The sequence below is a fragment of the Oncorhynchus tshawytscha genome, linkage group LG03, assembly GCF_018296145.1.
Source record: "Oncorhynchus tshawytscha isolate Ot180627B linkage group LG03, Otsh_v2.0, whole genome shotgun sequence".
NCBI classification, from domain to species: domain Eukaryota; kingdom Metazoa; phylum Chordata; class Actinopteri; order Salmoniformes; family Salmonidae; genus Oncorhynchus; species Oncorhynchus tshawytscha.
In genome coordinates this window covers 64,633,587-64,661,273 of record NC_056431.1, presented here as the reverse complement: position 1 = coordinate 64,661,273, position 27,687 = coordinate 64,633,587, and the positions used below count along the sequence as shown (strand labels likewise).

General features: G+C 46.6%; 1 protein-coding gene across 1 annotated transcript in view; it reads left to right on the top strand.

The window, feature by feature from the left end:
- LOC112241545 (collagen alpha-1(IV) chain) overlaps positions 1-25,748 on the top strand; it is an 81,707-nt gene extending 55,959 nt beyond the window's left edge. Inside the window, exons 3-48 of the mRNA XM_042319827.1 lie at positions 574-663; positions 865-909; positions 2,523-2,567; positions 2,667-2,729; positions 2,958-3,011; positions 3,228-3,254; positions 3,816-3,890; positions 4,460-4,522; positions 4,694-4,729; positions 4,923-4,961; positions 5,195-5,299; positions 5,528-5,563; positions 5,697-5,756; positions 5,866-5,901; positions 6,163-6,207; positions 6,291-6,323; positions 6,547-6,607; positions 6,746-6,781; positions 6,878-7,024; positions 7,176-7,262; positions 7,554-7,637; positions 7,882-7,952; positions 8,247-8,438; positions 8,640-8,808; positions 8,910-9,002; positions 9,979-10,181; positions 10,276-10,708; positions 10,894-10,983; positions 11,081-11,233; positions 11,589-11,687; positions 11,917-12,006; positions 12,123-12,262; positions 12,502-12,628; positions 12,868-12,948; positions 13,109-13,207; positions 13,455-13,691; positions 15,966-16,099; positions 16,292-16,364; positions 20,014-20,085; positions 20,292-20,420; positions 20,611-20,709; positions 20,890-21,102; positions 22,955-23,132; positions 23,714-23,828; positions 24,086-24,258; positions 24,371-25,748. Coding sequence (XP_042175761.1) covers positions 574-663; positions 865-909; positions 2,523-2,567; positions 2,667-2,729; positions 2,958-3,011; positions 3,228-3,254; positions 3,816-3,890; positions 4,460-4,522; positions 4,694-4,729; positions 4,923-4,961; positions 5,195-5,299; positions 5,528-5,563; positions 5,697-5,756; positions 5,866-5,901; positions 6,163-6,207; positions 6,291-6,323; positions 6,547-6,607; positions 6,746-6,781; positions 6,878-7,024; positions 7,176-7,262; positions 7,554-7,637; positions 7,882-7,952; positions 8,247-8,438; positions 8,640-8,808; positions 8,910-9,002; positions 9,979-10,181; positions 10,276-10,708; positions 10,894-10,983; positions 11,081-11,233; positions 11,589-11,687; positions 11,917-12,006; positions 12,123-12,262; positions 12,502-12,628; positions 12,868-12,948; positions 13,109-13,207; positions 13,455-13,691; positions 15,966-16,099; positions 16,292-16,364; positions 20,014-20,085; positions 20,292-20,420; positions 20,611-20,709; positions 20,890-21,102; positions 22,955-23,132; positions 23,714-23,828; positions 24,086-24,258; positions 24,371-24,452 — 4,812 coding nt within the window. The 3' untranslated portion in view covers positions 24,453-25,748. The remainder of the gene's footprint in view (positions 1-573; positions 664-864; positions 910-2,522; positions 2,568-2,666; positions 2,730-2,957; positions 3,012-3,227; positions 3,255-3,815; positions 3,891-4,459; positions 4,523-4,693; positions 4,730-4,922; positions 4,962-5,194; positions 5,300-5,527; positions 5,564-5,696; positions 5,757-5,865; positions 5,902-6,162; positions 6,208-6,290; positions 6,324-6,546; positions 6,608-6,745; positions 6,782-6,877; positions 7,025-7,175; positions 7,263-7,553; positions 7,638-7,881; positions 7,953-8,246; positions 8,439-8,639; positions 8,809-8,909; positions 9,003-9,978; positions 10,182-10,275; positions 10,709-10,893; positions 10,984-11,080; positions 11,234-11,588; positions 11,688-11,916; positions 12,007-12,122; positions 12,263-12,501; positions 12,629-12,867; positions 12,949-13,108; positions 13,208-13,454; positions 13,692-15,965; positions 16,100-16,291; positions 16,365-20,013; positions 20,086-20,291; positions 20,421-20,610; positions 20,710-20,889; positions 21,103-22,954; positions 23,133-23,713; positions 23,829-24,085; positions 24,259-24,370) is intronic.
- Positions 25,749-27,687: the final 1,939 nt, after the last annotated feature.

Sequence of the window (27,687 nt, the reverse complement as noted above, 5' to 3'; positions counted from 1 at the left end):
TGAAATGTTCCAAATTGACTGACCTTCATGTCTTAAAGTAATGATGGACTGTCGTTTCTCTGTGCTTATTTGAGCTGTTCTTGCCATAATATGGACTTGGTCTTTTACCAAATAGGGCTATCTTCTGTATACCACCCCTACGTTGTCACAACACATCCGATTGGCTCAAACATATTAAGAAAGAAAGAAATTCCACAAATGAACTTTTAACAAGGCACACCTGTTAATTAATATGCATTCCAGATGACTACCTCATGAAGCTGGTTGAGAGCGTGTGCAAATTTGTCATCAAGGCAAAGGGTGGCGACTTTGAGAATCTCAAATGTAAAATATATTTTGTTTAATACTTTTTTGGTTACTACATGATTCCATATGTGTTATTTCATGGTTTTGATGTCTTCACTATTATTACGTAGAAAATAGTAAAAATAAGACACTTTTGGCTGGTACTGTGTATATATATATATATTTTTAGGATGCTAAACCTAACCATAATGTTGAAAAACACAAAACTGACCAGCCTCTGTGGTAACTTCACCCAACTCTGTTTAACTATTGTTGTGTCTCCTGTAGGGTGAGCGGGGATTTCCTGGTCTCCAAGGCAACATGGGGTTCCCGGGCATGCAGGGCCATGAGGGACCCGCTGGGCCGATGGGCCCTAAGGTGAGTGACAGCTCCAGACCCCACCCCCTTCACAGTATCACCCACCCACTAAGATACCCTACTTGGGAGAGCACAATAATGACAATTACCATGATTATAACAGATATTTTTTTTTTTAAATCACAAAAAATAAGTCATGTCACGACTACATCTTCTCTATGTCACCTTAATATGACTTCAATGTCACTTGTCTCTTCCCAGGGAGAGTATGGCGAGTCGGGGACTCCCGGGATGAAAGGAACACGTGTGAGTATAATAATGCTATCAGAGAAGACTCCACCTGGTTTGGAAACCAGTGTCTACTTTCTTGTAGCATTTTAGCTTTTGTTTGGAACACCTTTCCAACAATGCAGAGTTAAAGATGAAGTAGAAATAAATAAAACATATGGAATAAATAGACAGTGAATAACAAATAACAATATTGAATAAAAATAACATGACTATATACAGGAAGTACCAGTACTGAGTCGATGTGCAGGGGTACGATGTAATTGAGGTAGCTAGAGTATGTACATATAGGTAGGGGTAAAGTGACTAGGCAACATGAAATATAATAGACAGTAGCAGCAGGGTATGTAGTGAGTGTGAAAATGTGTGTGTGAGTGTGTGTGTGTGGCGTCCGTATCTACGTGTGTACATGTTATTTGTGTGTGGGCGTATGTAGCGTGTGTGTATGTTTGTGTTGGGGTATCAGTGTAAGAATCCGTGAGTGTGTGGGTAGAATCCAGTGTGTGTGCATAGAGTCAGTGAAGGAGAGTCACTGCAGGAGCGTTAGTGCAGGAGAGTTAGAGCAGCAGAGTCCGTGCAGGAGAGTCAGTGCAGGAGAGTCAGTGCAGGAGCGTTAGAGCAGGATAGTTAGAGCAGGAGAGTTAGAGCAGGAGAGTTAGAGCAGGAGAGTCAGTGCAGGAGAGTCAGTGCAGGAGAGTTAGAGCAGGAGAGTTAGAGCAGGAGAGTTAGAGCAGGAGAGTCAGTGCAGGAGCGTTAGAGCAGGATAGTTAGAGCAGGAGAGTTAGAGCAGGAGAGTTAGAGCAGGAGAGTCAGTGCAGGAGAGTTAGAGCAGGAGAGTCAGTGCAGGAGAGTCAGTGCAGGAGAGTCAGTGCAGGAGAGTTAGAGCAGGAGAGTTAGAGCAGGAGAGTCAGTGCAGGAGAGTCAGAGCAGGAGAGTTAGAGCAGGAGAGTTAGAGCAGGAGAGTCAGTGCAGGAGAGTTAGAGCAGGAGAGTCAGTGCAGGAGAGTTAGAGCAGGAGAGTTAGAGCAGGAGAGTTAGAGCAGGAGAGTCAGTGCAGGAGAGTCAGAGCAGGAGAGTTAGAGCAGGAGAGTTAGAGCAGGAGAGTCAGTGCAGGAGAGTTAGAGCAGGAGAGTCAGTGCAGGAGAGTCAGTGCAGGAGAGTCAGTGCAGGAGAGTTAGAGCAGGAGAGTTAGAGCAGGAGAGTCAGTACAGGAGAGTTAGAGCAGGAGAGTCAGTGCAGGAGAGTCAGTGCAGGAGAGTCAGTGCAGGAGAGTCAGTGCAGGAGAGTCAGTGCAAAAAAGGGTCAATGCAGGTAGTCTGGCTATTCATTTGATTAGCTATTTGGTTGTTTTGTGTAGCAGTTTTCTGGCTTGGGGGTAGAAGGTGTTCAGGGTCCTGTTGGTTCCAGATTTGGTGCAATAATACCGCTTGCCGTGCGGTAGCAGAGAGAAGAGTCTATGGCTTGGGTGGCTGACAATTGTCATTTTTTGGGGCCTTCCTCTGACACCGCCTGGTATAGAGGTCTACCATAATACAGCTGGATGATGTCATTCTACCTGCTTATTGGAATGTATTCAAAGTGGATCTGCTAAATTTATCAAATGTAAATTATGTTTGTAATGATGTGTTGCAGGGTCCTAATGGTTTGCCAGGCTTCCCAGGAAACCCAGGGCTTCCGGTACGCTCTAATGTCTCTGTAAACCACCAGTTACCCTTACATGCCTCGTTCCCTTCCACACAAATGTCTTACCTGTGTGTCCTCGCCTCTCCCCCACAGGGCATCCCTGGACAAGACGGCCCTCCTGGATCGCAGGGTATCCCAGGGTGCAATGGAACAAAGGTGAGCGTTCTGCTTAGCATCAACTCTCTGCTGTTACACACCTGTGTAGCACCAACTACTTACTGTTATCACCTGTCACCAAGCCATGCTCTCAACCCAGCCTCAGTCCAAGCTGACATCTCTCTCTCTCTCTCTCTCTCTCTCTCTCTCTCTCTCTCTCTCTCTCTCTCTCTCTCTCTCTCTCTCTCTCTCTCTCTCTCTCTCTCTCTCTCTGTGTCTGTGTTCCAGGGAGATCGAGGGACAGACGGACAGTCTGGCTTCCCTGGTCTGCAGGGTCCTCCTGTAAGTACGCTTTGTCATCAACACAGCCAACATGGTTCCATGTTCACTTCAACACTGCCACATACTTAACCTTATACCAGCATTTCATACTAGACCTACTAGACCTATATTAATTAACAAAACAAAAGACACGAGACTGGACTATGTTATAAAGATTCATAAAATGTATTTATCATTCAATCAGGATGCGATTTACAACTCTATCTCTCTCCTCAGGGTATCCCCGGACTTATGGGAATGAAAGTAAGTAAAAACTGAGGACTTTTAATAGCTAAATAAATGCTATACTAGTCAGTGATTAAATGTATATTGAGGCATGTGTATGGTTTAGAAAACAGCCCTTCTGTGTGTAGTGTATCATTCTCTAACCTGTCTCTCTCTCCCCCCCTCTCCGCCTTCCCCTTTCTCTCCCCCGCTCTCTCTCCCTCTCTCTCTCCCCTCACTCTCTCTCTCCCTCTCCATTTCCCCCTTCCCCTCTTTCTCTCTCTCATTCTCTCTATCCATCTCTCTCTTTCTCTCCCTCTCTCTCTTCCCCCTCTCTCTCTCTCCCTCTCTCTCTCTCTCTCCCTCTCTCTCCCCTTCCCCTCTCTCTCTCTCTCCCTCTCTCTCTCTCTCTCTCTCGCTCTCCCTCACTCTCCCCCCCGCTCTCTCTCTCCCCTTCCTCTCTGTCTGTCTGTCTGTCTGTCTGTCTGTCTGTCTGTCTGTCTGTCTGTCTGTCTGTCTGTCTGTCTGTCTGTCTGTCTGTCTGTCTGTCTGTCTGTCTGTCTGTCTGTCTGTCTGTCTGTCTGTCTGTCTGTCTGTCAGGGAGATGCAGGTGGTGTTATTGGAGTCATCCCACTGAAAGGAGATAAAGGATTCCCTGGAACACCTGGTTTACTGGTGTGTGTGTGTGTGTGTGTGTGTGTGTGTGTGTGTGTGCGTGCGTATGTGAGTATGTGAGTGTGTGTGTATTTGTCAAATCAAATCAAATCAAATTTTATTTGTCACATACACATGGTTAGCAGATGTTACTGCGAGTGTAGTGAAATGGTTGTGCTTCTAGTTCCGACAATGCAGTAATAACGAACAAGTAATCTAACTAGCAATTCCAAAAAAACTACTGTCTTATACACAGTGTAAGGGGATAAAGAATATGTACATAAGGATATATGAATGAGTGATGGTACAGAGCAGCATAGGCAAGATACAGTAGATGATATTGAGTACAGTATATACATATGAGATGAGTATGTAAACCAAGTGGCATAGTTAAAGTGGCTAGTGATACATGTATTACATAAGGATGCAGTCGATGATATAGAGTACAGTATCTACGTATGCATATGAGATGAATAATGTAGGGTAAGTAACATTATATAAGGTAGCATTGTTTAAAGTGGCTGAGATTGTGATTGAGTGACAACAGAATATTCGTGACATACACAATATTCCTCTTATCTTTCCCCCAGGGTCCCAATGGCCCCTCGGGGCCTGAAGGCCCACCAGGAAACCAGGGATCAGATGGACCCAGAGTGAGTGACCAGATTAACACAAGATCACTTACACTATAGCTTAGACTGGTTCTCAAATGATACCCTATGGCTATGAATGTTAGCATTAGCATCATATTAGCATGGCTGTGTTTGATTTGGATTTTTCTAGGTCTTTGAACACTGACTGATTGTATTCTTCCTTCCCTTTAGGGTTTCCCTGGCCCACCTGGCCCCAAAGGAGAAAAGGTAAGCTGGTCAATGATCTGCCGATAATAGCTTAACATTAACCTACATTAGATGTTGTTGTTCATCCAATCAGATTACTTTCAGTCATGACATCTCAATAGTGATGTCCAGTCAGATCTTTCCTATTTGTAATGTCTCAATAGTGATGTCCAGTCATATGTCTCTCAGAAATGACGTTTGTTTTCTCTCTCAGGGGGACAGGCTGTCTTTCCAGAGTGAGAAGGGAGACAAGGTGAGACATGCACACTTTTGTGTTCATAACAGCTTTATAAAGGGTTTATAAGCAGCAATATATAGAAAATAAACCATTAGTAACAGTTATAACTCCCTTCACCTTTGAGGGACAGATTTGGTCCCCATCTCCCTTCACCTCTTCTTCTTCCACAACAAAGCCCTCTCCATTGTATACAGTTTTCTTTGTACTTGTTTCTGAACCGTACCCCTGGTATTTTCCTCTCCTGATAGGGACAACAAGGGTTCCGTGGCCCCCCTGGCCCCCCTGGCCCCCCTGGCCCTCCATCACAGGAAGCAGGAGGAAATGCTGTTTTAAATTACCTCCCAGGACCACCGGTACCCAGCTCCTCATAATCAATGACAAAAATAGACAATGATGACCTACTTTGGCCTAAGCCCTTGACTCCTTCACGGAGCATAGGCCACTGACGAATGTCCTCAATCTCACTGTGTTAACAAATCTATGATTATCAATGGATGGGTGGATGGATGGATAAATGAATGAATGGATGAAAGGAAAGTAGGCCAACCTCCTCACTGAAGGTGTTTGTGTCTGTCCAACAGGGTCAGAGAGGAGATACAGGAGACAGAGGAGAGAAAGTGAGTGTTTTACTTCTTTTCAAGTCCAACATTCATCTACATGCAATGACATTACAGTACATCAAACCAATATTGAACTGACTTGTGTTTTGATGGCAACTATAAGTAACATTGATGTCATTTTTGTTTGTAGGGTTTTTGCATTCCACATCTAAACGGGGTCAAGGGTGAACAAGGGCTACCAGGACCAAGGGTGAGTGACGATGATCACTTCAATTTCATTACATTTACTTTTATTGAAGAAAAACTAAAACATTATTTGCTTTCCTGGTAGAACTGAATTTCTGTGTATTTGATTTCAGGGAAAACCTGGCAAAGATGGAGAAAATGGATTTAAGGTATAAAATCATACACGTCTACACCTAGCCTACTTCCTCTTTCTTATATTCTCACTGTCTCTCATCACCCCTTACCTCTCTCTCTCTCTCTCTCTCTCTCTCTCTCTCTCTGTCTCTGTCTCTGCCTCTCTGTCTCTGTCTCTTTCTCTCTCTCTCTCTGTCGCTGTCTCTGTCTCTCTCTCTCTAGTAGTTTTATCTCAATAGTTCAGTTGTGTTCGATGTCTTTGTCCTGCTCATTGTGATGTGTCTGTTGTCATACAGGGAGAGAGAGGCTTTCCTGGTGGCCCTGGATACCATGGAACACCGGTAACTGCATAAACATGTACCTGTCATCTGCTTTTTTATAGCAATGCTGAGGCTAATGAAATGGACATCTCTCTGTGTTTTAGGGTGAAAAGGGAGAGAGAGGCCCTCCAGCAAATGTAAGTACAGTATACTCTCTCTCTCTGTAGTCTTGCTTATTGCTCTGAGCACCTCATTTATTGAACTTTCAGATGCAATTTGGTTTTGGTCCACCAGATGCCGCCATACACTCTTTATAATGAGAGTAACGTGCTCAGCACTATTATTGAAAAGTATAGTCATTTATTCGTTTTCTATGCAGGGGGATGAACTTTGATGAACTTGTGATTTCTGTGATTTTAGGGTGATGGTGCTCCTGGCTCTCCTGGACCCCCTGGCCTCCCAGGCTTACAAGGAGAAAGAGGTACAGTACACCCCCCCGACCCCTTTATAAACTACAGCTGTTTAGCTCATCATTTGACTAGTATCCAAAGAAGAAGTCCTTCTAAGTGTCTATGTAGGGCTCCTAGACCAACTCTGAACATGCTCCTTTATCTGACAGGTTTCCCTGGTATTCAAGGAGCTCTGGGCCTACCAGGTAAGAAGAAACGGTCATATTTTATGTCCTCTCTGTCATGTATTTCTTTAGTTGACATCCCCATACCTCACTGTGTCCCTCTGTGGTATATTTTAGGCAGGCACATTGAGGGACCCCCCGGAGAGAAGGGCCGGCCAGGAGAGGTCGGTCAGAAGGGAGACAGAGGTGCAGAAGGGGAGTCTCTCAGAGGAAAGCCTGGACAAGATGGGCTTGTTGGACACCCTGGTCCTCCCGGACCCCCTGGTAGGTGTGGTTACACATTCATAGTGTAACCTTTGACATTTGTCATTGTGGAGTCATTTAGCTGATTATACGTTTAGGTCTTTTAGGTCACTCAGTGTTCTCTAGGCAGTCTCTCACCTGTGTGTGTGTGTGTGTTGCACTATGTGTATAGGGGATGAGCCATGTGATCCGGCCCTTGAAAAGGGCCCACCTGGGCCCCCAGGCCCACCTGGACTACAGGGGGAGTTAGGACAGAAAGGTACGGCGGGGAGGGAGGGGGTGGTGGGACAATCACTCTTATCAGTCTCTGATGTTCTGTCCAATCACAATGTATATTATATGCGCTCTCTCCCCCTTTCTCTTTCCCTCTCGCTTTTATCACCACGAAACTCGGTAGTGCTCACATACTGATTACATACATTACGTAACATTATCACTTATTACAAGATATTACCATTCCATATAGTACAGCTCAGATTCACTTCAAGGCATCCATCGTATCCCACCTACCTGTTTGTCTGATATAACTTGTATTGTGATGTACCTCCAGGTGATCAGGGAGACACGTGTGTGCAGTGCGAAGCCTTCGGCCCACCTGGACTCCCTGGCCCCCAGGGGCCCAAAGGACTGCAAGGTGAGCTGACAAGAGATACCCCCACACTACTGACTGAATCATAGCTGGAGATAAACACATGCAACTGTAATCTTTGTGTCACTGATTTAAATGAATGATTGGCACTAAAATGATGTTCCACATCTTCAGCATGTATCTCAGGTTAGGATCCTGACCCTAGGGCCTATATTCATCCACCTCCACACTATTTCCTATGAGATGGTGTTTTTGTGTTGGACTGAGAAGTGTTGTTCGTCCCCTGTAGGTTATCCTGGAGCGGCAGGCAGTAAAGGAGACAAGGGGGTGCCTGGACCTGCTGGGCTTGATGGAAGCCCTGTGAGTTAACTTCATCACATTCATCACTCTTCTTATAGAACCTGAAGGAGACATGCTGCATCACTGTAGCTCCATAAAGACCACTATGGTGGACATGCTGCATCACTGTAGCTCCATAAAGACCACTATGTTGGACATGCTGCATCACTGTAGCTCCATAAAGACCACTGTGGTGGACATGCTGCATCACTGGCAATCCACTTGTCATGACTATGTACTGGAAGTTTGTTCAGTAGTTTTCTTCCAATAAAAGAGATTGTTGATTGACCCTGCTATTTCTTCTCCTCACCCCAGGGTAATTCAGGTACTCCTGGGTTGGTAGGTGCTCCAGGAGCCCATGGTGAACCTGGCGACATCTACCTGGCTCCAGGGCTGAAAGGGGACAAAGGTCTGCCTGGTTTCGTTGGCACACGAGGTCTACCTGGTGTAGATGGACTGCCAGGGAAAGAAGGACTAGCAGGCCTGCCTGGATCCAAAGGAGAACCTGTATGTGTGTGTTTGTGTGTGGGGTGTGTGTGTGTGTGTGTGTGTGTGTGTGTGTGTGTGTGTGTGTGTGTGTGTGTGTGTGTGTGTGTGTGTGTGTGTGTGTGTGCATGTTAGCGAGCACTAGAAGGCTCCTAAAACATGTGTTCAGACAGTACTACAGTCAGTCAGTCATCCATCTCTATCTCTGATCTCTTCTTGCAGGCCAGAGAGGGCATCAAGGGGGACCGTGGTCTCGATGGGGACCCTGGTTTCTCTGGACCCCCAGGAGAGAGGGGTCCTCCTGGGGTACCAGGGTTTGGCCGGCCGGGGGAGCCTGGAGAGAAGGGTACATCTGGTCCACAAGGCCGACTTGGAAACCCTGGACAACCAGGTGGGTACAGGCTACAGCTACAAACACACTCAAAAGAACACACACTTGTTACGTAAAAGGAGCCTAAATGATGATGTGCACATGCTCTCTCTGCCTCTCAGGAGTGAAAGGTGAACCAGGTAAAGATGTGAGCTCACCTGGACCCCAGGGCTCCCCCGGACCTCGAGGACAATCTGGCATCCCTGGACTACAAGGTGAGGGTCATCTTATTGGTATTGATCTGACATCCCTGGACTACAAGGATCTTATTATTATTGATCTGACATCCCTGGACTACAAGGAGCTTATTATTATTGATCTGACATACCTGGACTACAAGGAGCTTATTATTATTGATCTGACATACCTGGACTACAAGGAGCTTATTAGTATTGATCTGACATACCTGGACTACAAGGAGCTTATTAGTATTGATCTGACATACCTGGACTACAAGGAGCTTATTATTATTGATCTGACATACCTGGACTACAAGGAGCTTATTATTATTGATCTGGCATCCCTGGACTACAAGGTGAGGGTCATCTTATTGGTATTGATCTGACATCCCTGGACTACAAGGATCTTATTATTATTGATCTGACATCCCTGGACTACAAGGAGCTTATTATTATTGATCTGACATACCTGGACTACAAGGAGCTTATTATTATTGATCTGACATACCTGGACTACAAGGAGCTTATTAGTATTGATCTGACATACCTGGACTACAAGGAGCTTATTAGTATTGATCTGACATACCTGGACTACAAGGAGCTTATTATTATTGATCTGACATACCTGGACTACAAGGAGCTTATTATTATTGATCTGACATCCCTGGACTACAAGGTGAGGGTCAGCTTATTGGTATTGATTTGACATCCCTGGACTACAAGGTGATGGTCAGCTTATCGGTATTGAGCTGACATCCCTGGACTACAAGGTGATGGTCAGCTTATCGGTATTGATCTGACATCCCTGGACTACAAGGTGATGGTCAGCTTATTGGTATTGATCTGACATCCCTGGACTACAAGGTGATGGTCAGCTTATTGGTATTGATCTGACATCCCTGGACTACAAGGTGAGGGTCAGCTTATCGGTATTGATCTGGTTTATGGTAGGCTATGGTCCTGCTTGGTCCTGCATAGTGCATCATGAACATCTTCTCCGTCCTGACCCCAGGTGACAGAGGACTTCAGGGAGACCCTGGAATGCCAGGATTCCCCGGACAGAAAGGTGACTCTGGTGTCCCCGGCATTGGATTCCCAGGACTACCCGGGCCTAAAGGATACTCTGGAGCTCCAGGAGCCCCTGGGTTGCCAGGAGAGCCTGGGAGATCTGGACAGGATGGTTTCTCTGGAAAACCAGGCACACCTGGTCCAAAGGTGTGTGTTCCTATGTCTGTGTCTTTGCTTCACTTTCTATTGTTTCAAACTCCATCAATCAAACAATCAACCAATCTTCTTCTGCCCTCTCTAGGGTGAGCCAGGTCGGGGTCTACCTGGTCCTAAAGGTTCTCAGGGCCCTCCTGGAGAGACAGGTTTTCATGGAGATAAAGGCAACGTTGGTCCAACTGGTATTCCTGGACAAGAGGGACACACAGGACCACCTGGAGCTCAGGGAATTCAAGGTGACCCTGGCCCCCCTGGTCAGCATGGTGGCACTGGACCCCCTGGACCCCCTGGAGCAGGAGAACCTGGGGCCCCTGGACCAATAGGACCCCCTGGAGAGCCAGGCCCCTTTGGTCATGAAGGTGTGAAAGGAGATAAGGGCTTCCCTGGCACTCCTGGTCTGGACATGCCCGGCCCCCAGGGAGAGAAGGGAGACTCAGGATTCCCTGGACTGTCTGGATCAAAAGGGTTGCCAGGAAGACCTGGCCCAGCTGGCAGAGACGGATTCCCCGGAGACCCAGGTGAGACAGATCTCAGAACAGTGTAGGAGGTCTGATGTAACTGGAAAGAAATTAACACTCATTGACTGGACTGGTCTGGGTTCATTTTCGTTGAATTTAAGGAGAATTTGGTGACAACCTTTGTAATGTATAATCATCAATATTTTCCTATTCTATTTATTTGTTGATGTGTGTGTGTTCCCCAGGCCTCAAGGGAGAGATGGGAGTCATGGGAACGCCTGGAACACCAGGATATCAGGGTTCTGCTGGGAGCCCTGGAACTCCTGGACAGAGAGGTGGGTAGAGTAGAACTGCTGCCTCTGTACTACCAGACTACCCATCAGTGTGTTTTGCACCACTATACTATAGCATCTCATCTCTTCTCTCTCTCAGGCAACCCGGGTGTCTCTGGGCCTAGGGGGGAGTTTGGTGAGCCTGGACCCAAAGGAGAGAGGGGAGAGCAGGGTCTGCAGGGTCCTCCTGGCAACATGAGTGAGCTGAACATGGGGCCCATGAAGGGACAGAAAGGAGACAGCGGAGACCCAGGTATACAAAATGAACATGCCGGATACAACAGCACTGTATCCTACATCCTACTGCACTGTATCCTACAGCCTACTGCACTGTATCTTATATCCTACTGCACTGTATCCTACAGCCTACTGCACTGTATCCTACATCCTACTGCACTGTATCCTACATCCTACTGCACTATATCCTACATCCTACTGCACTATATCCTACATCCTACTGCACTGTATCCTACATCCTACTGCACTATATCCTACATCTTACTGCACAGTATCCTACATTATACTACACTGTATGTATGTCAGGTGGTCTGTTTTAAACAGGAACTGGGAATTGTTTAGGTACGCTAAATCCCACTTTTTCTCATTAGGTGACCCTGGACACACCGGAGAGAAGGGTTATCCAGGACAGGCCGGAGTACCTGGTATGCCAGGAAAGGATGGAGAGCCCGGTACACCTGGTCAACCAGGTTAGTCACCTATGTAGGCTTCGCCATACCCCTCTGTTTATTGTAAATGCCCCACACATAGGCAGGATTTAATAGGATCTCAATGGTTACAAACCTGTATACTACCTGGTATGAAATGATGTACTGGTCTTGCACAATGTATAATATGCTAGTGGATAGTATTTGGGATACAGTCAATGTGATGATTAAATGACACCCTCTTTGAAACGTTATGATTCTTGTTTCTCAGGTGAGAAAGGAGACACAGGTGTTCCTGGTGAGCCCGGCAGTACTGGCTATCCTGGAAACAAAGGAAGCATTGGAGAAATGGGATATCCAGGTAAGAAAACAACACACAATCCACTCACTGAGAGGAATCATCCTTTATATCGAACATCCGCTGTGGTGTGGATGGTTAGACTGGTTCTAACCGGATTGTCATGTATGGTTCTATAGGTTCTGTGGGTCCGAAGGGTGCTAAAGGCATTGTGGGCACAACGGGTCACCCAGGGTTCCTGGGTACAGAGGGGGTGAAAGGAGACAAGGGAACAGTCGGTTTGCCAGGTGTCGGAGTGCCAGGACCCCCTGGAGAGAAGGTGATTCAAAACCCCTTTTAGTCTCTCTGAGAGCTGGCTCCATGAAAGTCTCACACGACCAAGGTTTGTTGTCTGTGTCTGTGGATGGTGCTAGCTAGCTTCGGTGTATGCTTTTTTTCATTGCAATTGTGCCACTAACTGTCTCGCTTTTTCAATCAATACACTGTATCTACCATTTTCCTCACATTTTCCCACTCTCTTTCTCTCCCTCCATCCCTCTCTTTTTTTCTCTCTCTCAGGGTCAGTTGGGTCTAACTGGTTTCCCTGGTAACGCAGGAGAGAAGGGTCAGAAGGGAGGAATGGGAGTCCCCGGGATGCCAGGAACACCAGGAACCAAGGGAGACACTGGTTACATTGGTCACCCAGGTGAGGTTCCGGTCTCCATGATGACAACTGCCCCTCCTTTGACCTGACTGATTGATTGATTCAATTTGGAGTTTAAAAAAGACAAGACACGATTAGAATATATGTTGGCCAAGGGAATAACACTTGAGCGTATTATTTCCTATATCGACCAGGTTTTCTCGATCATCTCACAAACCCAGAACATTACTTTTTGCTTGACAACCTCTAGTCTAACCAAAGGTGCGTGCTGTGTTGTGCAGGTCAGCCGGGTCGGCCAGGAGAGAAGGGTGTCGGTGGGCTGCCCGGGTCAACAGGAGAGCCAGGTCAAACAGGTCGACCAGGTAAGGAACACATGGAGCACAGTAACAATGCCCCAGGTACCATTGGTTCCTGTTAGTGCAGTATGACAGCTAGTCATGAAGCTTGGACTAATTTACCATGCTGTAGCTACTGCACCACAGCGGGTCGAGACACACACTCAGGTAACCTATTGTTTCCCAGGTGAGCCTGGTCTGCAGGGTCCCCCAGGTCCGACTGGAGAGAAAGGAGAGTCAGGAGTGGACGGCATTCCTGGATCATCAGGAGACAGAGGAGACCAAGGTGAGTGACCTCTCCTGACCTTTAGGATACAGTCAGGAATGTTCAGCCTATGAAACCACATGTAAAGCACGTGCTTTATGATCTGTGTTATATTTCTATTCGCCCAACTCTTGACTATGTCTCCAAATCAACTCATGCACTGTGCATCTAAACAGATAACAAACAGCAGAGGCAGACTTTAAGAGTTCAGCAGGTGACCTTTTTATGTCAATGGCCTGGAGTGTTTGTCTCTGTGTCCCTCCTATAGGTTTTCCTGGCAGAGGCTTCCCAGGAACGCCGGGGTCGTCTGGGTTTAAAGGTGATAAGGGTAGTCCAGGTTTCCCAGGTTCCCCAGGTATCCCGGGTATCCCAGGGACCAGGGGAGAGAAGGGTACGGCAGGCTTCCAGGGCTCCCTGGGCCAGCCAGGAGAACAGGGCCACCCAGGACCCGCCATGGAGGGGCCCAAAGGAGACCAAGGAGTGCCAGGAAAGCCTGGAGAACCAGGTACTGTATACTGCACACCTGACCTGCTTGATTGTACATTTTGATACATATCATCCTCCGCTTCTCATGCCCCTCTACCCCTCTCGCTCTCCATCCTCCTCCCTCTCGCTCTCCATCCTCCTCTTCTCATCCCCCTCTACCCCCTCTCTCTCCATCCTCCTCTTCTCATCCCCCTCTACCCCTCTACCCCTCCATCCTCTTCATCCCCCTCCTACCCCTCTCTCTCATCCCCTCTCATCCCCCCCCCTCTCCCTCCATCCTCCTCTTCTCATCCCCTCTACCCCTTTCTCCCTCCCTCCATCCTCCTCTTCTCATCCCCCCCCAATCTCTCCCTCTCATCTTCTTCTTCTCATCCCCTCTACCCCTCTCTCTCTCCATCCCCCTTCTCATCCCCCCTACCCCCCTCTCTCCATCCTCCATCCTCCTCTTCTCATCCCCCTCTACCCCCTCTCCCTCCATCCTCCACTTCTCATCTCTTCTCATCCCCCTCTACCCCCTCTCTCTCCATCCTCCTCTTCTCATCCCCCCCCTCCCTCCCCTCTCTCTCCCTCCATCCTCCTCTTCTCATCCCCCTCTATCCCCCCTCTCTCTCTCCATCCTCCTCTTCTCATCCCCCTCTACCCCCTCTCCCGCCATCCTCCACTTCTCATCCATCCTCTACCCCTCTCTACCCCTCCATCCTCCTCTTCTCATCCCCCCTCTACCCTCTCTCTCCCATCCTCCTCTCCCCTCATCCCCCTTCTCATCCCCTCTCTCCCTCCATCCTCCTTCTTCATCATCCCCTCTCATCCTCCTCTTCTCATCCCCCCTACCCCCCTCCATCCACCTCTTCTCATCCCCTCCATCCTCTCTCAATCCTCTCTTCCTCCATCCTCTTCTCTCCATCCTCCCTTCTCATTCTACCCCCTCTCTCCCTCCATCCTCCTCTTCTCATCCCCCTTCCTTCCCTCCATCCTCCCTCCATCCCCCTCCCCCTCTCTTCATCCTCCTCCATTCCTCTCTCCCTCCATCCTCCTCTTCTCATCCCCCCTCCATTCCTCTCTCAATCCTCCATCATCCATCCCCTCTACCCCCTCTCTCATCCTCCATCCTCCTCTCTCACCTCCATCCTCCATCCTCTTCTCATCCCCCCTCTACCCTCTCTCCCTCCATCCTCCTCTTCATCGTCACCCCTCCATCCTCCCTCTCATCCCCCTCCATCCTCCTCTTCTCATCCCCTCTACCCTCTCCTCCATCCTCCTCCATCCTCCTCCATCCTCCTCTTCTCATCCCCCTCTACCCCTCTCTCTCTCCATCCTCCTCTTCTCATCCCCTCCATTCCCATCCCCTCCTCTCCATCATCCTCTTCTCCATCCCCCTCCATTCCTCTCTCCCTCCATCCTCCTCTTTCACCCTCCATCCTCCTCCTCTTCTCATCCCCCTCCATTCTCTCTCCCTCCATCCTCCTCTTCTCACCCCTCCATTCCTCTCTCCCTCCATCCTCCTCTTCTCACCCTTCCATTCCTCTCCCCTCCATCCTCCTCTCTCACTCCTCTCCCTCAATCCCCCATCTTCTTCACCCCTCCATTCCTCTCTCCCTCCATCATCCTCTTCTCACCCCCTCCATCCCTCTCTCTCTCCCTCCATCCTCCTTCTCGTCACCCCTCCATTCCTCTCTCCCTCCATCCTCCTCTTCTCATCCCTCCTCTCTCCCTCTCTCTTCTCCCTCCATCCTCCTCCAACTCATCCCCCTCCATTCCTCTCCCTCCATCCTCCTCTTCACCCCTCCATCCCCTCCATCCATCCTTCCCTCTCTCCCTACATCCTCCTCAACTCATCCCCCATCTATTCCTCTCCCCATCCTCCTCCATCCTCCTCTTCTCATCCCCTCCACCCCTCTCTCTCTCCCTCCATCCTCCTCTTCTCATCCCCTCCACCCCTCTCTCTCTCTCTCCCTCCATCCTCCTCAACTCATCCCCCTCCATTCCTCTCCCTCCATCCTCCTCTTCTCATCCCCTCCATCCATCCCTCTCTCCCTCCATCCTCCTCAACTCATCCCCCTCTATTCCTCTCCCTCATCCTCCTCTTCTCACCCCTCCACCCCTCTCCCTCCCTCCATCCTCCTCTTCTCATCCCCTCCACCCTCCTCTTCTCATCCCCTCCATCCATCCCTCTCTCCCTCCCTCCATCCTACTCAACTCATCCCCCTCTATTCCTCTCCCTCCATCCTCCTCTTCTCATCCCCCTCCATTCCTCTCTTCCTGCACCCTCCTCTTCTTCTCCTCCTCTCTACAGGTACCAGTGGTGTTCCAGGTCCTGCTGGTGTTCCCGGCAGCGCGGGGGGGAAGGGAGACAAGGGAGATCAGGGTGGACAAGGAGTACAGGGCGAGCAGGGCTTAAAGGGAGAACGAGGATACTCTGGACTTCCTGTAGGTCACTTCCTGTTTCTCACTGACTGATCCATTTGTGATGTCATGACAGTCTAGTGTCCACCACTAGTGTCCACCATCTGACTTGTATGTGTATATATGTGTGTGTGTGTGTGTGTGTGTGTGTGTGTGTGTGTGTGTGTGTGTGTGTGTGTGTGTGTGTGTGTGTGTGTGTGTGTGTGTGTGTGTGTGGGGCAATCTGGCCTTCCAGGTGTTGATGGACTGAAGGGAGAAATGGGACTGCAGGGTGTGCCTGGTTTCCCAGGTGAGTGGTACATATAATTTAGACAAGGTTTCCCAGGTGAGTGGTGTAGATAATTTAGACAAGGTTTCCCAGGTGAGTGGTGTAGATAATTTAGACAAGGTTTCCCAGGTGAGTGGTGTAGATCATTTAGACAAGGTTTCCCAGGTGAGTGGTGTAGATCATTTAGACAAGGTTTCCCAGGTGAGTGGTGTAGATAATTTAGACAAGGTTTCCCAGGTGAGTGGTGTAGATAATTTAGACAAGGTTTCCCAGGTGAGTGGTGTAGATCATTTAGACAAGGTTTCCCAGGTGAGTGGTGTAGATCATTTAGACAAGGTTTCCCAGGTGAGTGGTGTAGATAATTTAGACAAGATTTCCCAGGTGAGTGGTGTAGATCATTTAGACAAGGTTTCCCAGGTGAGTGGTGTAGATCATTTAGACAAGGTTTCCCAGGTGAGTGGTGTAGATCACTTAGGTTTGCAACTGCACAAGGGGACAAAGATCGTACTTTTTGGAGAAAAAAAGCCCTGACCTCAATCCTATAGCAAATAGAAAATTTGTGGGCAGAACTGAAAAAGCGTGTGCTAGCAAGGAGGCCTACAAACCTGACTCAGTTACACCAGCTCTGTCAGGAGGAATGGGCCAAAATTCACCCAACTTGTTGTGGAAGTCTACCCGAAACATTTGACCAAAGTTAAACAATTTAAAGTCAATGCTACCAAATACAAATTGAGTGTGTGTTAAGTTCTGGCCCACTGGGAATGTGATGAAAGAAATAATAGCTGAAATAAATCATTCTCCCTACTATTATTCTGACATTTCACATTCTTAAAATAAAGTGGTGATCCTAACTGACTAAAGACAGGGAATTTTTACTAGGATTAAATGTCAGGAATTGTGAAAAGCTGAGTTTAAATGTATTTGGCTAAAGTGTATGTAAACTACCCAGGTCCCAGGCTCCCATGACTGTTATGATTATTTATATCCAAGTTAATTACAATGAGCTTTTTGCTTTAGCCCCAGCTGTACCTGATAGAGCAGTTCTAGTCTCGCGTACTGAAATAAGTCGTCTGGTGCGTGTGAGGCTCATTGTGAGGGAGACTAGAGCAGACCCAGAAGTTCTGACTGAGTGCACATTTAAGTACCCAGGACGGTCCATTTACTTTGTGCTGTTATAATTTATGTTATGAAATCCTGTGATTTCATTGGGGCAGTTCCCCATAGCTGGCAAAACAATCCAAGCGATATTCACACGGCCTATGCACCCCCGGAGCTGCTGCTGAACAGCTTGTTTTTAACAATATATTTTTGAACCAGAAAAATGTACACATTTCCTGCATGTTTATGAGCATTTAAAACATTATATATATTTATTTATTTAAAGTACCAGTCAATAGTTTGGACACACCTACACATTCAAGGGTTTTTCTTTATTTAAGAAAAAAAACTATTTTCTACATTGTAGAATAATAGTGAAGACATCAAAACTATGAAATAGGGTTTTTCGTGGTAATTTCCTGTATTACTAAGTGAAAGGAGAGTTTACAAACCACACACAAGTCAGAGTTGTACTTTAAACTGAATCTTTTAATAATATGAGCTTCACCATAGCCCTTTTACTCTCAGATCAATTCAGTGTCTATAAATGCATTCTGAGAGTGTCAACATAATGGCAACTGAGATCTTTTATAGCAAAGATCCACCCCCTAGTCGACATGACAAACCAGGAAAACTGCACAAAGGCCTTTTACTTGAGAGAGGAGTATCCCATAGCCAGATAGCATTAGCTATAGATTATCGTTCAGTTTGCTCTCTAAGACGAGGTTCTACTTCTTGTTCTTGGTACCTCATATTACCAAAACATTACCTCATCCAATGGCATATATCAATTGTCAATTTTACATACTCCCATCTCAAATACCCCCCTCCTGGACAAACTCCCGGAGAGTAGTGAGCCTCTAGGTCATATACTATCTCAAGATAAGGGCAACATCAGAGGGGACATACAATGGTTCCAGACACTGCCGTACTCCTCCCCCCAATGGGAAAAGGAGGGAGTGACTGGAGTACAGACATAGTGGATCCCTTCACATGGTTTCACAGATATATTCATTATGAAGACAAGCCTGACTTCTCCCTTTCTGATATTCTGCCTATTACCAGACATGTAGAAGACAAGCCTGACCTCTCCCTTTCTGATATTCTGCCTATTACCAGACATGTAGAAGACAAGCCTGACCTCTCCCTTTCTGATATTCTGCCTATTACCAGACATGTAAAAGACAAGCCTGACTTCTCCCTTTCTGATATTCTGCCTACTACCAGACATGTAGAAGACAAGCCTGACCTCTCCCTTTCTGATATTCTGCCTATTACCAGACATGTAAAAGACAAACCTGACCTCTCCCTTTCTGATATTCTGCCTATTACCAGACATGTAAAAGACAAGCCTGACCTCTCCCTTTCTGATATTCTGCCTATTACCAGACATGTAAAAGACAAGCCTGACCTCTCCCTTTCTGATATTCTGCCTATTACCAGACATGTAAAAGACAAGCCTGACCTCTCCCTTTCTGATATTCTGCCTATTACCAGACATGTAAAAGACAAGCCTGACCTCTCCCTTTCTGATATTCTGCCTATTACCAGACATGTAAAAGACAAGCCTGACCTCTCCCTTTCTGATATTCTGCCTATTACCAGACATGTAAAAGACAAGCCTGACCTCTCCCTTTCTGATATTCTGCCTATTACCAGACATGTAGAAGACAAGCCTGACCTATTACCAGACTCCCTTTCTGATATTCTGCCTATTACCAGACATGTAGAAGACAAGCCTGACCTCTCCCTTTCTGATATTCTGCCTATTACCAGACATGTAAAAGACAAGCCTGACCTCTTCCTTTCTGATATTCTGCCTATTACCAGACATGTAGAAGACAAGCCTGACCTCTCCCTTTCTGATATTCTGCCTATTACCAGACATGTAGAAGACAAGCCTGACCTCTTCCTTTCTGATATTCTGCCTATTACCAGACATGTAAAAGACAAGCCTGACCTCTCCCTTTCTGATATTCTGCCTATTACCAGACATGTAAAAGACAAGCCTGACCTCTCCCTTTCTGATATTCTGCCTATTACCAGACATGTAGAAGACAAGCCTGACTTCTCCCTTTCTGATATTCTGCCTATTACCAGACATGTAAAAGACAAGCCTGACCTCTCCCCTCTCTGGGTCCCAAGTGACTTTCCCCACATAAACATATTATGAAAGTAAATAAAACATCTTATTTATCAATGTTTTCTAACTAATTCTGATTCAGCTACGACAGGTTGACCGCCACTTTATCAAACATGGAAACCACTTGTTTTATTCCATTCTAGCCATTACAACAGGGTTTCCCAAAGCGGTCCTCAGGAGCCCAAAGGGTGCACATTTTGATCAAGCTTTGATAATTTGAATCAGCTGTGTAGTGTTAGGGCAAAACACAAAACGTGCACCCCTTGGCGTCCCGAGGACCGAGTTTTGGAAACGCTGCATTACAATGTCTTCCAATATCTTCCCCACCAGTCTCCTCTGATTCTTACAATGTGTGCATGTGACCGTTGGTCTATGTGGTTCAGATGGTTTCATCAAGTGGATAAATCCAAAAGTTCCTCTCTTCTTCAGGGACAAAGGGTGAATTGGGTGTGTTTGGATTGAAAGGAGAGCTGGGAGACAGAGGATTCCCAGGAACTAAAGGTGAGTGGAGAGACACAACATTTAACCAAACAGCCAGTAAACCAAATCACTGTGAGCTTCATAGCATCAAACACCTACTGTATAGTGGCCATTGAGTGCTGACATATATATTCTGAATATATGCCATGCAGCAGACAGACACTTTAACCCACATATGAATAATAATAAGATTTGGTAATTATCTGAATCGCCTTTCCTTGTTTCAGGTAATGATGGCCCCCCTGGTCCTCCTGGCCTCCACACCTTCATCAAGGGAGAAAGCGGCTTCCCGGGTAGTCAGGGCCCTCAGGGGCCTGTGGGGCCCTCAGGTTTCCCTGGGCTGAAAGGACAGCAAGGTGAGAGTTCAAACCATCCTATCTACAATGAGCCGATATATTATGACCAAACATCAGCTCTGATCACCCCATAATATATGATCTTACATCCATCCATCCATTCTCTCTCTCTCTCTCTCTCTCTCTCTCTCCCTCTCCTTTTTTCACTTTCTCTCTCCATCTCTCTCCTCTCTCGCTCTCTGTCTCCCAGGTATGACAGGTATTCAGGGTATTAAAGGTGACGAGGGAAACCCTGGGATTAACGGTCTCCCCGGAGCCAAGGGAGAACCAGGCCTGCTTGGTCCCTCAGGTGAGAGTCACATCCCCTTTGTCCAGTTTATAGCCACACTGAAAAGGATACTACACTGTATGTAGGATAAAATACTATATGATGTACTAGTGTTATCCGGACGTGTGATTCTCAGACTGGGAGCTAATGTTCCATTTGACCCTGACCTTCATCTTTGACCTTTGACCCTTGTCCCTATAGGACCGAGAGGGTATCCCGGACCCCCTGGACCTGATGGTGTTCCGGGTCAGGTAGGTCCTCCCGGCCCCTCCTCCATGGAGCATGGTTTCCTGGTAACCAGGCACAGCCAATCGGTGGAGGTTCCACAGTGTCCAGAGGGAACATCGCTGATCTATGATGGATACTCCCTACTCTACATCCAGGGCAATGAGCGTTCCCACGGACAGGACCTGGGTAAGAGAGAGAGAGAGCTAGGCAGAGAGATAGATGTTGTATCTATCTTGTGTTTCAATCAATCAAATGTGTTTATGAAGCCCTTCTTACGTCACCTGATGTCACAAAGTGCTGTACAGAAACCCAGCCTAAAACCCCAAACAGCAAGCAATACAGGTGTAGAAGCACAGTGGCTAGGAAAAGCTCCCTAGAAAGGCCAGAACCTAGAAAGAAACCGAGAGAGGAACCAGGCTATGAGGGGTGGCCAGTCCTCTTCCGGCTGTGCCAGGTAGAGATTATAACAGAACATGGCCAAGATGTTCAAATGTTCATAAATGACCAGCAGGGTCAAAAAATAATAATCACAGTGGTTGTAGAGGGTACAACAAGTCAGCACCTCAGGAGTAAATGTCAGTTGGCTTTTCATAGCCGATCATTCAGAGTATCTCTACCGCTCCTGCTGTCACTAGAGAGTTGAAAACAGCAGGTCTGGGACAGGTAGCACGTCTGGTGAACAGGTCAGGGTTCCGTAGCCGCAGGCAGAACAGTTGAAACTGGAGCAGCAGCACGAACAGGTGGACCGGGGACAGCAAGGAGTCATCAGGCCAGATAGTCCTGAGGCATGGTCCTAGGGCTTAGGTCCTCCGAGAGAGAGAAAAAGAAAGTAAAAAGAGAGATAGAAAGAAGGACAGAGAGAAAGAAAGAGAAGAGAGAGAAAAAGAGAGAGAATTAGAGAGAGCATACATACTGGACACCCAGATTAGACAGGAAAAATACTCCAGGTATTTATACCCTAGCCCCCCGACACATAAACTATTGCAGCATAAATACTGGAGGCTGAGACAGGAGGGGTCGGGAGACACTGTGGCCCCGTCAGGCAGGATTTAACCCCACCCACTTTGCCAAAGCACAGCCCCCACACCACTAGAGGGATATCTTCAACCACCAACTTACCATCTTGAGACAACGCCGAGATAGCCCACGAACCCACGGCACAAACCCAAGGGGGGGCGCCAACCCGGACAGGAAGATCACGTCAGTGACTCAACCCACTCAAGTGACGCACCCCTCCTAGGGACGGCATGGAAGAGAAACCAGTAAGCCAGTGACTCAGCCCCTGTAATAAGGTTTGAGGCAGAGAATCCCAGTGGAGAGAGGGGAACCGGACTGGCAGAGACAGCAAAGGCGGTTCGTTGCTCCAGTGCCTTTCCGTTCACCTTCACACTCCTGGGCCAGACTACACTCAATCATAGGACCTACTGAAGAGATGAGTCTTCAATAAAGACTTAAAGGTCGAGACCGAGTCTGCGTCTCTCACATGGATAGGCAGACCATTCCATAAAAATTGAGCTCTATAGGAGAAAGCCCTGCCTTCAGCTGTTTGCTAATAAATTCTAGGGTCAGTAAAGGAGGCCTGCGTCTTTTGACCATAGCGTACGTGTAGGTATGTACAGCAGGACCAAATCAGAGAGATAGGTAGGAGCAAGCCCATGTAATGCTTTTTAGGTTAGCAGTAAAACCTTGAAATCAGCCATTGCCTTAACAGGAAGCCAGTGTAGAGGCTAGCACTGGAGTAATATGATCAAATTTTTTGGTTCTAGTCAGGATTCTAGCAGTCGTGTTTAGCACTAACTGAAGTTTATTTAGTGCATTATCCGGGCAGCCGGAAAGTAGAGCATTGCAGTAGTCTAACCTAGAAGTGACAAAAGCATGAATTATTTTTCTGCATAATTTTTGGACAGAAAGTTTCTGATTTTTGCAATGTTACGTAGATGAAAAAGCTGTCCTTGAAACAGTCTTGATATGTTCGTCAAAAGAGAGATCAGATCAGCATCACACATAACTACTTGTGTGTATCTCTGTCTGTGTGTAGGTACGGCTGGTAGCTGTCTGAGGAAGTTCAGTCCCATGCCCTTCCTCTTCTGTAACATCAACAACGTCTGTTACTTTGCCTCCCGTAACGACTACTCCTATTGGCTTACCTCCCCTGAGCCCATGCCAATGAACATGGACCCTATCACCGGCCAGGGCATCAGGCCCTTCATCAGCAGGTAGCTGTGTGAGTGTGTGTGTGTGGGGGGGGTCCACTTCAATCAGTGTAGATGAAGGGGAGGAGATGGGTTAAAGAAGGACTTTTAAGCCTTGAGACAATTGAGACATGGATTGTGTATGTGTGCCATTCAGAGGTTGAATGAGCGCAAGACAAAAGATGTAAGTACCTTTGAATGGGGTATGTTAGTAGGTGCCAGGCACACCGGTTTATGTCAAGAACTGCAACTCTGCTGGGATTTTCACACTCAACAGATTCCAGTGTGTATGAGCAATGGTCCACCACCCAAACAACATGATTAATGCAACCCTGGGAAGCATTGGAGTCAACATGGGCCAGCATCCCTGTAGAATACTTTCAAACCCGTGCCCCTGATGATTTGAGGCTGTTCTGAGGACAAAGGGGGTGCAAATCAATATTAGGAAGGTGTTTCTTATGTTTTGTACACTCAGTGTATGTTTCTGCTCTCACCTAGGATATATGTGTGTGGGTATGTTTGTAGGTGTATGTTTGTGTTGTGTGCATCCATGTAAGTGTGCGTGCATGGATAGCATGTGTATTGACCTCTACCTATGCCAACAGGTGTTCTGTGTGTGAGGCTCCTGCCATGGTGATAGCAGTACACAGTCAGAATATCATGATCCCATCATGCCCCAATGGCTGGGACTCACTCTGGATTGGCTACTCCTTCGTCATGGTGAGAGAGACTAAACAAAATATTACAATGCCATGCTTGCTGTATCAGCACTTACCTTCTGTATCAGTACTTACCTTCTGTATCAGTACTTACCTTCTGTATCAGCACTTACCTTCTGTATCGGTACTTACCTTCTGTATCAGCACTTACCTTCTGTATCAGCACTTACCTTCTGTATCAGCACTTACCTTCTTTATCAGTAGCAGTACTCTCTCTGTCTCCTTTCTGTCTCTCTCTCCACCCTTCTCTCTGTGTAGCATACCAGTGCAGGTGCTGAGGGCTCTGGCCAGGCCCTGGCATCTCCTGGCTCCTGCCTAGAAGAGTTCCGGAGCGCTCCCTTCATCGAGTGTCACGGGCGTGGAACCTGCAACTACTACGCCAACTCCTACAGCTTCTGGCTGGCCGCCATCGAGGACAATGAGATGTTTACGTAAGCCAAGAACAACTCTCTTTCTCTCTCTCTCCGTCTATCTTTTCCTTTCTGGCTACCAGAACTCTGACATGGTCTTGATTGATTGATGTCGTCTCACATCTCGTTCCAGGAAACCCATACCCACCACACTAAAGGCAGGAAGTCTCCGGACTCACATTAGCCGTTGCCAGGTGTGCATGAAGAGGACATAGGCCTCGCCGCTGACCTCTGTGTGACCCTTAACCCTGAGACCGCACCAATCTTTCCGCGGTGTGGCTTGACTTCTTGTTATTGATCAAAGGATGGTGCTATTTCACTGTGTGTGAGGGAGGAGAGGGACAGAGACACACAGACAACAAAATACCCAGAGATCGATGAAAGAGCAGATCACACACACACACACACACACACACACACACACACACACACACACACACACACACACACACACACACACACACACACACACACACACACACACACACACACACACACACACACACACACACACACACACACACACACACACACACACACACACACACCGGAGACCAAGCCATAACACCAACCGGCCCTTCGCTCCATCATGCAGAACTCTTTACTAACATTATCACAACGTTTCTCTAATGAATGGCGCCCAGTTTACGACTGCACTGAGTACACCCCCCCCTCCCCATTTGTAAACTGGCGTCCATTTTGAAAGGGGGTGTTTGTGCAAGTCAGGTGCTATTGAATCTTATCTATTTGCCTTATTATTTTCACTCAATGCCACTGACTTTCAGCTCTGAGTTACAGTTATAGATATTGTTATTGTTCTTCACGTCTTTTATCTTTTTACTCTTTAAGTAACACAGTACTAATTTAAGAATGGGAGTTACCACTGGCTACAGATGCTTGTCACAGTGAGAGATCACCATAGGTTAAGTGTTGCTAGCACACAGGCATAGGGATGGCTATGTTGTAAATATATTGCTTTTCTTTTTCCTACTTAACATAACAGCCACCATAATCTCTATTTCAATTTGTATTTTATTTATGAAATTTATGAGAATATGTAGAGTGGATTTGAGTTGCCAAATAACCATAAACAATGTGAGATATGAAAGTACAGTATGTTATTCTGGTCCAGCCGGACCCAGGCACTTAAAGTTACAATACTGCGTTTAGCATTACATGTTACATTTAGCATTATATGTTACATTTAGCATGACATGTTACATTTAGCATTACATGTTACATTTAGCATTACATGTTACATTTAGCATTACATGTTACATTTAGCATTATATGTTAAATTTAGCAGTACATGTTACATTTAGCAGTACATGCTACATTTAGCATTACATGCTACAGTTAGCATTACATGTTACATTTAGCATTATATGCTACAGTTAGCAGTACATGTTACATTAAGCATACATCAGTCCTGCCGCTATAGGCCAAGACCTCCAGTGCCTTGTGGTTCACTATGAAAAACAGAACAGTGAAATAAAGCTGTGGCAACATCACTGAAAGTGTGTGTGTATGTACAGTGCATTCGGAAAGTATTCAGACCCCTTGAGGTTTTACATATTTTGTTACCTTCCAGCCTTATTCTAAAATGGATAACAAAAAAAATCCTCATTGATCTACACAAAATAACCCATAATGACAAGTGAAAACAGGTTTCTCAACATTTTTGCAAATGTATTAAAAATAAAAAATGGAAAACCCTTATTTACATAAGTATTGTGTCAAGGCACAGATCTGGGGAAGAGTACCAAAAAGTGTCTGCAGCATTGAAGGTCCCCAAGAACACAGTGGCCTCCATCATTCTTAAATGGAAGAAATTTGGAACCACCAAGACTCTTCCTAGAGCTGGCTGCCAGGCCAAACTGAGAAATCGGGGGAGAAGGGTATTGGTCAGGGAGGTGACCAAGAACCCGATGGTCACTCTGACAGGGCTCTAGAGTTCTTCTGTGGAGATGGGAGAACCTTTCAGAAGGACAACCATCTCTGCAACACTCCAACAATCAGGCCTTTATGGTATAGTGGCCAGACGGAAGCCACTCCTCAGTAAAAGACACATGAAAGCCAGCTTGGAGTTTGCCAAAAGGCACCTAAAGACTCTCAGACTGGGGCGAAGGTTCACCTTCCAACAGGACATCGACCCTAAGCACACAGCCAAGACAACGCAAGAGTTGCTTCGGGACAAGTCTCTGAATGTCCTTGAGTGGCCCAGCCAGAGCCCGGACTTGAACCCAATCTAACATCTCTGGAGAGACCTGGAAATAGCTGTGAAGCAACGCTCCCCATCCAACCTTACAGAGCTTGAGAGGATCTGCAGAGAAGAATGGGAGAAACTCCCCAAATACAGGTGTGCCAAGCTTGTAGTGTCATACCCAAGCAGATTGTTGTAGAGGTTGTAATTGCTGCCAAAAGTGCCTCAACAATGTACTGAGTAAAGGGTCTGAATACTTATGTAAATGTGATATTTCTGTTTTTAATTTTTAATAAATTAGCAACAATTTCTAAAAAACAGTTTTTGCTTTGTCATTATGGGGTATTGTGTGTAGATTGATAAGGGGAAAAACTATTCAATGCATTTTATAATAAGTCTGTAACCTAACAAAATGTGGATACTTTCAGAATGCACTGTATGTGTATGTCATTGGAGTCCAGACTGGCACATATTCTCTCTCTCTCTCTCTCTCTCTCTCTCTCTCTCTCTCTCTCTCTCTCTCTCTCACACTCTCACACACACACACACACACACACTCACACACACACACACACACACACACACACACACACACACACACACACACTTAGTACTTAGGGGGGGGTAAGCTTGCCATGTCTATGCAGAGTGTTTGTGTGTTTCATTACAAGCCAAAGGAGTTTCCACACACGCTCACACACACTTGCTCTTGTTGACGGAGAAACTTCATGGCTTGTAGTTTGTGTGCAGAAGAATCCTTAAAAAGAGGAAGAGAGTCGTCAAACACTTATCTGTTCACTCAGCCACTCAATCTACTTAGTGTGCAGCAATAGTTCTGTGTATGTTTCTGAATAAGTCTTTCACATTATTTTGCATGTTGAAGATTATTAATCATATGCTAGAACCCAAAGAAAGGCACATGTATATTCTTATTATTACACTGATATACTTGACCATGCCAACTGAATAGCCTTACTCTTCCTGTACATACAGAACATAGAGGGGAAGGGGAGACCTAGTCAGTTGCACAACTGAATGCATTCAACCAAAATGTGTCTTCCGCATTTGACCCAACCCCTCTGAATCAGAGTGGTGCGGGCTGACTTCATCAACATCATTGGCACCCAGGGAGCAGTTGTTAGGGGTTAAGTGCCTTGCTCAAGGGCAGAACAGTAGATTTTTCCACCTTGCCAGCTCGGGATTTGAACCAGTGACCTTTCAGTTACTGGTCTAACACTCTTAATCAC